A 15,553-nucleotide genomic window follows, 5' to 3' on the forward strand; every position below is an offset into this window, starting at 1 on the left:
CTTGGCTAGACTGGCGACATGAAGCTAAAAGAGACTTCTCTGCCAGGCCTCAGGAGTCTGACATGGATAAAGCTAATAGGTGCATTTCAATAAAAGGATATTAACAAGCTAAAATACCAAACGAGATACTATGCGAGTCATGCTGTTGCCATTAGTTTCATTACCATCTGGTCTATCTTGTGCTGTAACATTGTTGCTTTTATACACTCATCAACTTTGAAAATAAGCTTTTGTTTCTATTCATCACATCCTTAACATTTTTCAGTGGAAAAGTCATGGCTCTTTTGTTCGTACAAAAGATCTGTCCGTCTGTGTGTTTGTGGATAAAACATATCCACAATCCAAACCTGTCAGTCTGCAGTGAGAGGTCTATTCCAACTTGTTCTAGATGTCAGAAAGAAAAGCTGGACTATCATACAATAGTGTTAAGTTTCCACCAGTTGGCAGTAGGTCTCATTGTGGCAGCTGTGATATGAATGCTACGTTACCTGTGTGTTGTTATCAACTGCCCAGTTTGATAGCCAGGCCGGGTTGCCAGATATACCTGTAAAAACGTAAACCCAGCGCGCTACAGCTGTAACGTTAGTACAGCCATGAAAGCAGCAAACAAACGAACTGGATCAACGGAGATAAATTCTACCCGACCTAAAAAAAACCCGGCATGTTTCTAACAGTTGCATGACCAGAGATGTTACAAATAAATATTGGAGATGTATTTGAAAGATGGAGACAGCTGAGAGCCCAAAAGGACGCAGAGTTGGCTAATTTCCTCCTGAACAAGTAAGCATTAGCTTCAGGCTAATGCTTACACGGCTACAAGGGGCGGGCATTTAATGTCATTTCAACATTCGTATACTCACATTGAATTATATAGCTAGAGTACCCGAGTTGGTTACTCGCAAAAACAAATTGAGACACAGCCAGCAATGTGATCTCGACTGGTCCTGGCTAATGCCGCCATGCTAACCCTGCTAAAGTTACCGGAGGACCAGGTAAGCAGGCCACGGCTGTTTGAGCCGACAATTGTGAGTTATTTTAAGCCAAGGGGGGCTGTAAACCGGGAAAAGAGGACTGTGAGTTTGCAGTGTGTTTAGCGATGGGTGCCGTAATTCTAAGCCAATAAAGTATGTTCAGTCGGCTGGAGGGGATGGCAAGGTTGTTTTGCTTTTAGCAGTTACTACTGTAATTCTAAGCTTAGGAAGTGTGTCTGTCCGTCAGGTGGAGAGGACGGCGAGTTTGTTGTGCTTTTAGCAGTTCCTACCATAATTCTTAGCTGAAAAAGTGTGTCTGTCAGTTGGGTACAGAGCTCCGCGTGAGCATGGGCTTCTATGACTGTCAATATAACCAGCATCTAACGTTAGCTACTCCGCTGTGCTGTGGAGTAATGTCTGGCTATGTGAGACAAGCGTCTAGCAACATTGTTGTGGATGCTCCTTTAGTGCGCTTTGAAGGAGGGTCTGGCAAAGCGAGACTATGGATGCTGCGGTCTCAGCCTGGCAACCTCCGTGAACTTCGAGTCTGGGGAGGAGGGGGCAGGGGAGACGACTCTCTCCAGTATTTTGAATATGTACTGCAGTAACTATTTTAAACACTAGCTATCAGTATTACAAATTGCACCTTTAACTAATCTACTAGATGGATTGCCAAAAAAGTTGGCACCAAATGGTTTGCAGAGGAGAAATCCAAATAACTTTGGTAACACTTTTGAATTTTTATCTAATGCCACCATGAGGTTAGGGGAATTGCGGTGAAATTTCCTACACACATGTATATTCATGTTCCCCTCAGGATGAATTGTACAACTTTGATCATCCTTTTCATGCAGCGCCATCATGAGGTCGAAATGTAAATGTGTCAGATACTCTGGTCCATCACCAAATACCTCCAAAACTAATGACTTTCCCATCAGCCTCAGCTGTATTTTTAAAAAAGGGCCCCAGTCCTGAATGCCCAACCATTCACCACAACCTCCTCCCTATGACTTCTATGCAGAGTTCAGCAAAACATCAAACAAATTAGTAGTGTATGAATGTATTTAGTAGGAAACAGGACTGGAATTTGAAAGCCATTTTATTGCTTTGTAATAGGCTGATTAGCTATAACCTTACATCCACACCTGCTCACTGCGTTCTTCTTAGGCAACCTGCAACTGCTGCTCCACTTCCAACTACTCTCCTTCCCCCACTTTCTCCTGAGCGACCACCCCCGCACTGTACCATATATACTCCATTAGCCAATTAATGGCCCAGCATGTTAACATTGAGGAAAGTGCTGCCCACACTAAACACATTATGACTGTACAGCCCCAATTACCAGCCCTTCTCCTCTCCTCTTTCCAAATACAACGTTTGAGGAGAGGACACTGTAGCTTTTAATGCAACCAGCCCGGGGATATTTTATTTCAAAAAGGGGACAATTGAGCTGTAGTGCTTCATTGCAGCCCAACTGTGAATTTTCATTTTCCTTTTAATTAGACGGATGACAAAAAAGAAGATAATTCCTCTATTACATCAGTAATTGCTCAGTTTCTTCTGTTTCTCTATGTGTGTTCTGTGTTTTACTCTTCTTAGAAGTAGAATTGACCTCACATGTACCTTTAAATAAAATACAATGCCTACTTGCTTGTTCTTCATAACAAGGAAAGTCATTTCCTCTTGGCTAAAAGATAGTCTAGACAGTCTAGGAGGTTTTTTAGGGCAGTTAAAGTTCAACCCCTAATCCAGTGACTGGCCATGTCTTCAAGAAAATTATGTGTCAGCCAGATGACAATATGTTTTCTTTAACATTCCTCCCTTTCAACTTTTTCTGTTCTCTGTTATTTTTCCTGTCATTCATTTTCACTAAATTAACTGTGGATACCTTCACATCAACTAAAACTGAATTAGAAATGATATCGTTGCCAAAGCTTCACTTCAGCACATGAATGTGAAAGCAGAAGACTGTCACATCAAGTAATAACTTTAACACATAATATTGGTACAATGACAGGCTTGGGGTGAACTGGTAGCAAGTGTCAGCCCACCTCAAATCCTTCCTCGCTACACTGAATAAATCTCACTATTTTATGGACCAACAAAGCCAGCAGACTCCTTCTCCATATGTTTGTCAATGTGTAATCTACCCATGGGAGGCAGGGGGAGATGCAGAAGAAGGGGGGGGGGGATTTTGAAGTCAACATACTTAGAAACTTGAAAGCCTGCCTCTTCAATATGCATTGTTACCGTGGTGGATGAAACAGAATGTATTTGCTCTTTCACTTTCTCATCCAGCTGCCTTGAATAGATTATTCTTTTCAATCCCGCCTCACCAAAACGTATTCCATTGTGAAGTGCAGAACGTATCTGAATCTAATCAAAGTGCAGTAAATTACTCTGCATGCAGCTGTCTGTGCAGAATCGCAAACCTCCGATAGCCCATCTTTTGTGTTGACCCTTGGCCCATAACAGCATAATGCAATCACAGAGATAATTGTCCAACTTCCGTGGTGTTAATTCACAGTGTTAACAATCACATTAACTTGCTGTAGGTATCAATATAATTACAAATGTAATCAAACTTCCCAATCAGCCAGTTGGAGCTTCCTTTGAACTCACTATGCAAATGGCACTCAAATAGGACACTGAAATAATGAGATGGTTCGACAAAGTTGAATTATAACGTTGGCACCACAATCACTGTGATAAAAAAAAAGGAGAGGGTGTGCCTTATAGCAAATTGTCTTATTTCTCTTTTATTAGTAGCACTAAGTTCAGTGTACCCTGAACATTGTATAAGAGAAGAACTTCTCCTTTGTTAAAGAAAAGACCACATTCTCACGCCTGATCCAGTTTTGCGGTTTTTCAATATGAATTGTGCTGACTGACCCACTCCAGAATCACTGCTCAGGTTTTGTTTGTCTAGAGTCAGCAGGAAGTCAAACAACAAACAAGAGGAAGCAGGCAACTGTCGAGGATAAAAAAAGCAGTGATGTGTTCTGCTGTGGTCCGGGGAGCGGGTACACGGAGAGTAGCAGTGGAGTGCTGGCCACTGATTAGAAGCCAACCGAAGCCAAGCAGATAAGAGAGAATGGACATCATAATCAGCTGCCACAGAGAAAGACAGAGAGAATGGAGTTCAGTTCAGGCGGAAAATGAAGAAGGAACATTGTCAGGTTGTCTTTGTGTGCTTGCCTCTTTGGCCGGGAAAATATAGTTTCAGGGCTAGCGTGTGCAGAGATAAGTCAGAGACTGATAGAAGCTCCAGCAACACCACCTGCCCTCTGTTTCTTTTTTTCTCTCCCTTCTCCCCCATGGCCTTCTATGAATGAGTGCCATAGCCACAGAAACGGGTACTCTCCAACCCACCCAAGGTCCAATCAGAGAGCTTGTTGTCTCCACAGTCCTCTCAACATGAGCCAATCAGATAGGGGTGTCTTGGGTGCTGTCCACAGGCATAAAGAGACCAGAGTAATGGCTGCCACCGCTGGGATAAACAAAGATTTAGATCAGCCTAACCACAGGTGCTAATGTCGCCTTGATGAGGCATGAAAACAGTCAATCACAGGAGCTGTATAACATAAAATAAAAGATTTTAGCAAAACAAATGCTGCTGATGACCACTCTTCATCAAGTGGATGCACTGTACTGTGCTTCATCTAGCAATGAAGTCAAAGTTTTATGCACTCTCCTCTCTATCATCTTCCATCCATAAGAGGCTGACCATAAATTGCACGAATCATATCAAGGTCAGAGTTTTAAATATATAACCATAGCTGCCTTATTGCAGGGTAAAAAGGGCAGGTTTTTATGAATTAATCTGTCTCACCTCTTCGCTGACTCCTATTTTGAATCGCTAAAAGCCGCTGTCTGCTGAAATTAATGATCGCTAATGTCAGCCGAGCCGGGAGTTTGGCTGCAGCCCATCCTGGGTCGTGCTTGAAACACTGTGCTGGCTGACGATTGCCAGCGTCGAAAACCCGTTACGGTCCAATTCATAATTTCATGAACGGACTCTGAAATGGTCCTGTCTCTGTGGCAGCATTCTAATCAATCAGAGTGTTTGCCTTAAGCAGAGAACTAAAACAATCAAATGTAGCACCTTGGAGTAATGCAGTAGTGCAACCAAAAAATACAAGAAGTAATGGATTTCTGAGCTGTCGTCCTGCTGAACCCTAATGCTTTGAATATCGACTTGTCTTCATGGCAGGTTGGCTTATTATTACCCACCCCGATTTCCCTCCGGATTCTCTTTCCATTAAACGAGGGACAATCCTAGCCTGGCTGAGTGATGGGATTTGGGAACAGGTACAAAAGGAAAGAATTAGGTTGCCCTCCTACACAGGCAGCTGAGACCAGAGCTCACACATGCAGAACGGACACAAACAAGACAGGGAATGACAACGTGCTGCAAGAAAAGTAGCAGACAGAGAAATTGGGTGACAGTGGTGAAAGAAAAGAAGTAGGATCTAAATAGTGTGTATGTGTTTGTGGGGAGGGAGGGGTTGTGAGGGCATGTTCTCATATCTCATGCCCACTGTGTGTCTGTGTTGATTCTGCTGCTTAGCATGACAGTCATCTGGGATCTTCTCAAAGGGGACAGATCTGGATGGAAAGCCAGGCATGCTGGTTCTCCAGGGTGCACAGAGGGAAATGTGTTGGGCCCTCAGCCAGAGGGGTTCGCACCCTCAGTGGAGAGGACCATCACTGCAAGTCATAGTTGAATACCAAAAGGAAATGTGCTACAGCTTTATGAGCAAGGCCTCCAGATGTTCCATTCAGCAAGGGAGAGGGCCTTGTGTGTTTGTTTTTTTGTGCGCACCCTTGTTTGTGGTGCCATGCATTTTCAACAGCCATCCATCCTTCTCTCCCTTCACCGTAAGAGGGAGCGGTATCAAGCCCAATTGTTTCTATTCAATTAGCTGTCATTACGCACCACAGTTTGATTACTGAGTTCATTTGGCTGGTGGAGAACAATGGGGGCAGCAAGCTGTCTTTTTATTCACCCTGCCACCAATATCGTCTTCCCTGCTGGAGAGAATTAAATGGGGCTTGTCTTTAAGGGATGAGGCACACGCGGCAAAACCAATGGCTTGCCTTATTCTTCTGGACGTCCTGATGTCTACAAACACTAGAGGACATAGAGCCAAGGGGGGCGGATTAAAGCGAACAGCGTATTCTTGAGCGATTAACAACCTGGGCGAGCTGCAGGAGAAGACAAATGCAGTGCCACATCGATTTCACTATTATAATGAGCACCATTCCATCATGCCAAATCCACAGGGGCCTACGAGCACCATTAAGAGGTCAGCGCCTCTGAATGGCACAGGCAACAACAATCCATAAATGATCTATTTAATGTACTGATATAAAAGAAAAGGACTTTTCACAAATTGACATCTGAGTACTTTCCCAGAATTTCCCAACCTTGCTCCGCCATTTTGCTAATTAGGTAGTTTGCTAATTTCCCAGTTAGCAGTGCTTTTCTTTTTTTTTCAGCTAGGACTTAATTGTTGAAGCTTTTAGCGAGCCAAAGCTCTGTCTGAGCACTCACCTCTCTTGTTCCAGCCTCATCCGCAAGGTCTCCTCCTCTGACGCCTGCATGTCCTCAGCTTTAGATTTACTGGAGCCCTTTCTCTCCATCCTGTCTCCTGGTCGCTCATCCCTCCGGTGCTTTCCAAACCTGAGTAAAAGAGAACGGCAGAGAGGATTTAATTGAGGCCCAGACTTTAATAATTTCCAACCCAATATGGACATTTATTTTTACAGCAGCATGTCCCTTCTTTGTCCGGGAAATTCAGGTGAAATACTCAGTAGGAAATTAAAGTGTCAAACTGTCAAAATCTTCAGGTCGGGATTGTACAGGGAAGACAGCTCAGGAGGAGTCTCCCCCGGCACCCATTCGTTATTGAAAGAATAACTTGGCTTTTTTCATATAAATGCAATCAAAATGCATCAAGCCATATCAAAAGATAACTCAACGTGGTGAATTCCCTCCCTGCCAAGTCTCGATCCAGGACAGCAGAAACGATTCAGTGTGTGGTGTTAAGAGTAAGTCTGGAAAGTGGAAAATGGCAAAAAAAAGGTAAGGGTGCGCTCCACGACTCCTCCCTGAGCTGTAGAGTTTACTTAGAGTGAAGGGAGGAGTGACAGCTCATGATTTCATTTTGAGCGAGGAGGGAACAAACTACCTGCAACCGGGCAAAATGTAAGTTGAGGAAACAACGGAGCTCGCCGGCATCATTTGTAACTTTCTAGGCAGCGTCGCAAACTTTTACATTTTAATGACGGGAGTGACAAACTGGTGGTGGTAAATCCGTTACAGCTTTACAGCGAGGTGAGAATAAGCCGATCCAAAGATCGTAAATTCCTTAGGTCGACCGAGCTGGGTGCTGTGTGAATAAATGGAGACCGGCTGACTGAGGGGTGTGAGAAAATGATGAGGAATGGAAAATGAAAGGAGCTATGCAGTTGACACGGAGTGCAGTACATTTACAGGGCTGCACACTCACAAACAAAATATGTGGACAACTCTATTAACTGACTCCACTGGCTGAGACTCCATTACTCACAACAATGTGCTTGTGGATAACACAACAGCTGTCAACTTTTGTACATGTGCACAGGACTTCGAGATAAAGGATAAACTCTCTGATGAGACAGAACAGGAAAGGCCATATCATGAAAGTGTGATGTCATTTCCTGCTGCTCCCTATTGGTGCCACCTGTGAAGGAAATGCAAAATGACAGGATACAGAAAAAGGAAGTACTACAGACAGATATCCAGGACATGCACATGATTTGCACATGGAGATGAAAGCAGAAAATACAGTTTTACTTTGTCTACTTTGACCCATGGTGTGTGGTTATCAATATGTATGGGCATGAAAACCCTAATTAAATATGTATATGGAGAATGCAACCATTTGGACACCATGTTTATAGGTTATACCATTTCTTTATTATTCTATCATTACAGTTGAGATTGTTTCATGAAATAGGTGAGGATTGGTCACTGCACGGGCATGAATGGTATAATTAAAGCTATTGTGAATGCTTAACACCAGGGTAGGCATTGGGGCATATCAGCCTTTAATCATGCCTTGTAGGGGGAAGCAGGGGAGGCTCAACACTTGCTATACATAAATACCAAATGGGAGTCAGAGCTAAATATAAAAATCTCAGAGCAAGGAGGTACAAAATGTGTTTAACACAGTTCTAACTGACGGGTCTGAAAAGAGTTGTGATGGAAGAACCTAGCTCATTACATCCTAAATCAAATGCATCCAACTAGCCACCCAGCAAGCATTGGGGGCTTGTGGTGACCTGGAGGCAAATCATTAACCTGAGGAGCCAGATGGTTTGTTACACAGAACCATCTCAGAAGCCATAATTGGAAACTGTTTGGAAAAGTTACAGGCATTCTCAAAAAATACCTTGCAGGTGATTAGATAAACCATCTGTCTATCACGTCCACCATTGTTGTTTTTGAACGAACAGTTGCGGCAGTCACACACACCTAAACCACGCCCGTAGCTGCTAGTAGCTCCTCACAGGATGCTGATTGGTCCAGTGAGCTGGTAGTTCAGACACAAACGCATTACTTGAACCCTGACAAAATAGATTTCCGTGTGGTATGTGATTCAGTGATCCTAGTGTGATCTCGTGATATTGCGAGAATCCAGCTGCCGTTCAAGGTAAGCAAGTAAGTGTTTTTGGGACAAAATAACAATTATGTATAATTCTATATAACTGCACTGTAGAGTATCTCAGAAAGGATAAAGAGATTACATAAGGGAAGGACAGATAGTTGAGTAAAATATAGTTTGAAGAAAAGCTGAACAAGTTGGGAAAAGTGAACCACTTAAATAAATAGATGCTGAAAAGGAAACCTCTTTAAACATGGGATTATAGGAATTGCATATATTTCTGATTACCCAATGATGCCAGTCAGATTTTGTCACCGCAATAACATCGCAACCGTGCAAGATACAGTCATGAAACCTCACATAGTGTATAGTTGAGAGGGTTGAGCAAGGGTGTCAGAAGGGGGTAGGAAGTAGGGAAGGGCGCCTCCCACTTAATGCCCCTGGCCTGATTTGGCGTTGCAGCTGGTGTGATCCCGTCACAGCACGGTCTCTAGTTTTGTTTTTTGTTTCTGTATTAACATATGTTACTAGTTTCAAATGTGAAAACTCAATAAAAACTTTCTAAAATGTAAATACTGCGAACCTTGCACTTTTTTTATGATTGTCAGGTTGGTGGAAACCAGGCCACTTACATGAACTCATTTGATGATTGTAAAGACAAGGCAATAGCAGAAAGTATATGGGGATGAGGGACATGAGAATAAATTCAATAAATATAATCACAGAAAAGGACTGGATTTTTATTGACTGTTTGTATTACATAACATAACTCGATTTTCTTGCATTGTACAAACAGACATTGATTACGATGTTCCACATGGGCTTTTTTAAATGGTCCCATTCAATTTCAGACAGAAGACCAGGAAAAAGCATTAAGCTCTGCAGTCTCCCAGCCCCACGGTGCTTCAATCCCAGTTTATTTTTACCTTCCTCGTAGCTGAGCTTTATTTGACAGTTTGAAAACTTTCTCCGAAAGCTGAAAAAATTACATCAGACAAGGTTGACTTTGGGCCAGTGAAAGTGAATATATTCATGAAATGGGAGATTGTTTCCCTCACAGATGTTTATTATTTTACTTAATATTAAAAGCAGCAAGTACCTTTGTGCAAATGGGTTCTCTTTGGTAGTGGCTGTTTTAGAATTGTAATTGTTCCGAATGTGTAGCTGTAGCCTGGTAGGAGATTCTGGTCTATGGTTGTGCAGAGAGCCCAGGAGAGGCCAAGGGAGCAAGTGTGGGTGCTTTTTTAGCACATATAGCATACATTACCTGATTAATTAATCAACAAATGGCTCTAGTAAGGCATAAAACTCCAGGCTGGGGCTGGGAATGCTAATAATAGTGAGCCTGCTATCTGTCTTCAGGGCAGGTGACAGCTTCCCTCGCCTCACTTCAAGGACTTTCATTAACTTCCAGAGGAAAATTCACCTTCCTCTTTTCCTCTTCCAATTTATTTCTTAGTCTCTTTTTGCTCCGACACCCCCCAAAAAACATAAAATAACCTAAGGGGAGACAAACTTCTGCCATCAACTTTTTTTTCTTCTTCTTCTGGATCAACATCAATACAGTGAGGGATTTGTCATAGTGAAACATATTGGCGGATTAGACTGAGCAGGACCCTAGGCATGCAGCAGCTCCCGCTATTCCCCCATCGCCGGTGGCCTGAGAAGGAGGGACCACATCAAAGCGGAGGCGGAGGAAATTGACGATACTACCGGAGCTATTAGAAGGCTATCGGGACACTTGCTAGTTCACAACATGGCTCTGCTCTGCCAGTGGGGGCCGTGCTGGAACACAGGATTAGCCGCCAAACCTCCACTGACGCACAAACCCTAATGTAATATTTCTACACTCAACATTTTCTCAGCAGGAAAATACAGAAATCTCTGGTACCAGTGTGGGTATAACAACTGCAAACTGTATTGACTTGTATACCTGTCTCTGGAAGATAAGTGTCTCATTTGAGAAACGCAAGGAATCCAATAAAAAACAGTAATGATTTGGAATTAATCAGTGTCGAAGGAGAAGCGGTTTCTGTAAAACTCTTGAGCCAGTATTGGCATCCTTGGCATTAATCCGGGCTGGCATCAGGCTAGTTGTATTGAGAGTGAGGTTGATGAGGCTTGATAATAAGATATTGATTGGCAGCCGCAACACATGGGTAGAATGACAATGGAGTAACTACGGTACCTTGCAGTTTGGGAAAGAGTTACTTGTTTAGGCCCAAAAGTCTGACCAGTTTCTTTTTAATGTGGCTACACTGCGGTATAATTACAACCTGGGAATCTTGATGACATTATTTATTATTAGATAGTACATTATTTAAAAATCTTCAAGTAGCTATTTGAAATATAATATAATAATAATTCTTGACATATTGTTTTTAATGATGCAGTCAATTCTTATTCCTACTGTTTATACCTAATGTTTATTTTTGACTGTAGTTAGTGATCAACTCACACGCTACTGTTTACTTATTATTGGCCATCTTGGCCAGTTAGTGGTTGTAATGTATTGATGAACGTATGCATGTGTTGTTTTAAGTTTTTTTTGTATGTACGTTGTCGTATTGCTAATTGTATTTTTATTTACATTTTATTTTCCTTCACTCCTCTGTTGTTATGTAATTTTTGTGTTATATGTTGGGACTACCTCGAAAACGAGATGACACATCTCAAGGGGTTTATCCTAATAAACAAATTTTAATTACATTGGGAACAGAATAATCTTACCCTCAAACCTTCACTTACTAGTCACCCCACAACAACAAAAAAACAAAACAGAAACGAAAGTGCATCTTTGAATTAAGATTATTCTGTCAAAAAGCTATTTGAAATGACTTGCGATGGTCACAACAACAGCCGGACCTCACATCTCCATTAAAGCAAGGTAAACAATGTTATGCCATTTACATCCTCATGAAATCTGATCTTATTTTTCTGCTTCAGTCCACCAGACCGAAGCTCTGTTTAATGATCCATTCCTAAGCATCTATCCCACTGTGACCGAACAGCAGGTAAGAGTGATGAATACACAAATGCAGAAGGGGCCCTCAAAAGACAAAGAACGATGGTGAGGGGAGATGTACATCGCAAAAAACACCTGGCCGGGGTAGAAAGACATTCAGTTACGATTACGTGAGCAAAAACACGACAGCTGAGTAAGATGTAGATTTGATCAGTAGGATAGTGATATGCACACATAAATCAAGATAGATGCAGGGAATATTTATAACCTTTAGGATGCATTCAGAGCTTGAACTGCTCTGTGCTATTCATCTCTGTTTGGCCCCAATAATGTCTGATTGGCCATCAAACCTAATTTGTGTGGCATGTAATCTAACATGCGTCAGTCATATATAATATATGCTTTATTAATGTTGTGACTGCCACTGATGCAATGAAACATTGAGAGTAAAATTGAAGTGCTCAATCAAAGTGTCCTGACTTCTGCCGACAGCATCTCATAAAATCAAATGTTTTCAAATACTGGGGCACATTAGGCATATTACTGAGTAGCTGGCTTTGTTGTATGTGTCTGCTTTTACAATAAAAGAAGTCAGTAAATACAGTAGGTACTCCATTCAATATGATACATCCTCATATATCACAGAAAACAGAAGGGTTTATACCACTAGCAGTGGATGCCTCATATATCATCTTTATCGATTTACAGGGTAATAATACTTCAAGGCTGCAGCACAACAGAGGAGCAAAAAGAAGACAGAATTTCAAAAGAGGGAGAAAAAGTAAATTATGCAAAGCGTCAAAGCCAGTTTGATTGTTAGAATCATTTAATCTGGGGAGTAGATTTGAGAGAAGCTAATCTGTTTTGACATCTTCTGTGGGGAATTTGTGGTTTGCTCACAGAAGTTGGGGGAGACAAGACAGCAGCAATAGCTGTCTATTCCTGCTCCTAAACTGTGTGTTTTTTTTTAAAGTGAATGCAGGGATGTGACGGACCACCTGGTGCAACCTTGCATATGAGGTGTTAAATCTCTTGGCATTAGTCAAATCTGCAAATGGAACAGGTGAGCCTGAAAGAAAAAGTAACTGCATCTATCAATTTGAGTAAGTGATGAGAAGATAATTTCAAGGGCAGACAGAGAGAATCATTATGGTTTCTGCTCGGCCAACCTGAAAGTTAATCCAAATCTCCCAGAGCAAAGTCCCCCACAGACGTCTGATGTGGTGTCTGGAGCCCCCATCCCCCGAAACTGTATTTGTCGCAGTCAGGAAGAAAATAAATAGCTATGCCTCCACCTACTGCATTTCATGGTGATAATCTATAAAGCACCATTAAAAAATTATCTCAAAGAAGACTCAAGAGACGTTATTATCATTGTCTTATTGATGGCAATACACAGCAGAAAGTTGAGAGTAACGCACATACTCACACTCACACATTCCTGTTTTTCTATCTTCTCCTATCCCTGTCCAATGCAAGGGCATGTCAATATGAAGCAGTGCATGGTTTCTACACAGTGCTTCACCTGGGGCAAAACCCTGACAGTGGCATGTCATTTTAATAGTGCTTCGTTAGGAAGGCAAGGCTGTCGGATTTGTCTGGCCTCCTCGCTAGCAAAGTGTTGTTGCAGCTGTGATGAGTAAACACTCTCTACCTGGGGTGAAACACACAGACGCCTTGTAAAAAAATCCAATAAGTCAGAGTAAGAAAAAGGGAGCGAGTTTTCTTCTCCTCCCCGGGAATCACACTGTGACCCAGTGATCGTTAACAGGTATTAAAGGGGCATTTGTTATCGCCGGGTGGCCTCGGCGTAATGTCCCCACCACTGGTTCCCAGGGACACCAACCCAAGAGAGGTATGGGAGGATGTTCTCCCGTCGTTCATCCAGCCTCCAGCCACCGCCAGACGATTATCTCCCTCCCCGCGGAACTCATTATCCACAACCTGTAATGTCAGTCAGCACTTTCCCTGCTCAGCCAGAGCTCTTTTAATTTAAAATCTACAATTTATGACGCATCCTCAGAAAAGCATTTTTCTTTATGAGTTTATGGAGGAAGACTGCAACCTGAGATTCATCAATGAATGCGTAAGATAAGCACCCCTTTGGGTTCACACCATCTTGGGGGTTCATGATATGGCATGTGCCTTCAATATAACACAACCCTTCACGCAGTTGCACATTCCACTGCCTTTTACAGAGACTCTGCCTGACTGTCACAGCGAGATATGACATCTCTGCGCTTTCACCTCATTGGACAAGAGGTGGCGCACACTGAACCAATCGATTGGGGAGGAAAGGTGGGGTGGGGGGGGGGGGGGGGGGGGGAGGAAAGCCAGGTCTAATTCTTTCAGCAACGCTGTGAAAACAGTGGGGAGAGGTACAGGAGGAGGCAGGATGGGAGTCGAAATGGTTCATGGCGGGTGGGAAAGTGTCCCGCACCGTGGAGGCATGACATGCATTTATTCATGACATCAGGCCCAGCCCCAGTAGGGGTGCAGCGCCACGGGCGAGACGGAGGAAAAATGATTCTCACCAGATACTTCTACGCCTCTTATGTCTCCGAGCTGAGCAAAGAAGGCACCGTCAGGTTGAAGGATGTTCCGTTTCAGTGACCAAAATACCAAAATAATGAAAATGGAAAAACTATTTGCAGGTATATGAATTGTATGTCAATCTTAGATCGTTGTATTTAAATGACAATATCGCCTGCCCCCCCTCTGTTTACCATAAAGAGGTTATTGTATGGAAATGAAGATCTTTTGGCAGAAATACAGATGGATGGAAATTATGCTATACCACCGTTTCAGAAAATTGTTTTCAGCCTTAAATGTATCTATTTTCCTGATGTGTGAGTCAGTATTTCCTGTTATTTCTGTAACTCTCTATCAGTCATGTCTTCTATCTGTTCATTGCCCTCTTCACGCTTCTCTGTCCGAATTTATCTTCCTGGCTTGTTCGGTTTTTCTTTCAAGCCTTTTATTTTCTCTTATCCAAGTCTGTGTGCGTGTCCAATGGCCTGATCAACAACTACATTCCACCGCTGGTCTAGTTGTTAGGAGACATAGATAGCTAAAGATGAACAGAGCCTAACCACCAACCCCCCTAAAGGGTAGGAGGAGGAGTATGACAAGAAAAAGCGTTTAGACTAAATATAAATATATGTGTGAAGAATGGTCAGCCACAGAGGGCCGCAGGGCTTTTTACGGTGGTATCCCATCCTGTAGATATTTTATTGTACTTCCATTATGTTTGTTTGTGCCATTATGTGTGAATGTCTGTGGCTGGAGGAGGGTATGGTAGATTTTCAAAATTCCAGCAACAGAGTTAATCCGCTCTTGTTAAGAAATGTTCTTTCTAGCCACAGAGACCAGACAGAATATAGACACAGAGCTGCATCACAGTGAATGGCTGAGCATGTTCTCATTATCAGTATCAAAGCAACTTGAAGTGAAAAATTGAACTGAATGAGGGTATATGTGCGTTGGAAGGAGAATCTGAATGTCTGTCTACAACTAAAAGTTATTGCATGCGTGTTGATTTGTGTTTGCAAAATGGGAAAAAAAATAGCATTCATCTGTTTGCTTTGTGAGCCAATTATTCACATTTAAGCAATACCAGGTACGCACACGCATTTGTGTGTGTGTGTCTGTGTCTGACTGTGTTTATCTATATGTGTGTGCCCGTATATCAAGGGACAGCTTGGCTTTTCCATATTTCAAACAGCCTGTGCAACACAAAGAACAAGGCCCAGCCCAACATGATTGCCTTTAATGTTTCACATAAATCACTGAGTTATGTGTGTGTGTGTGTGTGTGTGTGTGTGTGTGTGTGTGTGTGTGTGTGTGTGTGTGTGGAGGGGAGGGAGAGGGGTGTTTTTGCACATGCTCAGAGAAATGTTTCAAATCCCTGACACCCCTGATTAAAGCCTCTCATTACAACACAAATAAACAGTCCAAACACATTC

The 15,553-nt window shown here is 42.5% G+C and overlaps 1 protein-coding gene across 13 annotated transcripts in view; it reads right to left on the bottom strand.

Annotated features, from left to right (window-relative positions):
* LOC144537414 (partitioning defective 3 homolog) overlaps positions 1-15,553 on the bottom strand; it is a 382,981-nt gene that overhangs the window by 82,995 nt on the left and 284,433 nt on the right. For all 13 annotated transcript variants that reach the window (XM_078281137.1, XM_078281139.1, XM_078281130.1 and 10 more), the window contains one exon: positions 6,529-6,657. In XM_078281137.1, coding sequence (XP_078137263.1) covers positions 6,529-6,657 — 129 coding nt within the window. The remainder of the gene's footprint in view (positions 1-6,528; positions 6,658-15,553) is intronic.

The sequence above is a fragment of the Sander vitreus genome, chromosome 22 (assembly GCF_031162955.1).
Source record: "Sander vitreus isolate 19-12246 chromosome 22, sanVit1, whole genome shotgun sequence".
Taxonomy (NCBI): domain Eukaryota; kingdom Metazoa; phylum Chordata; class Actinopteri; order Perciformes; family Percidae; genus Sander; species Sander vitreus.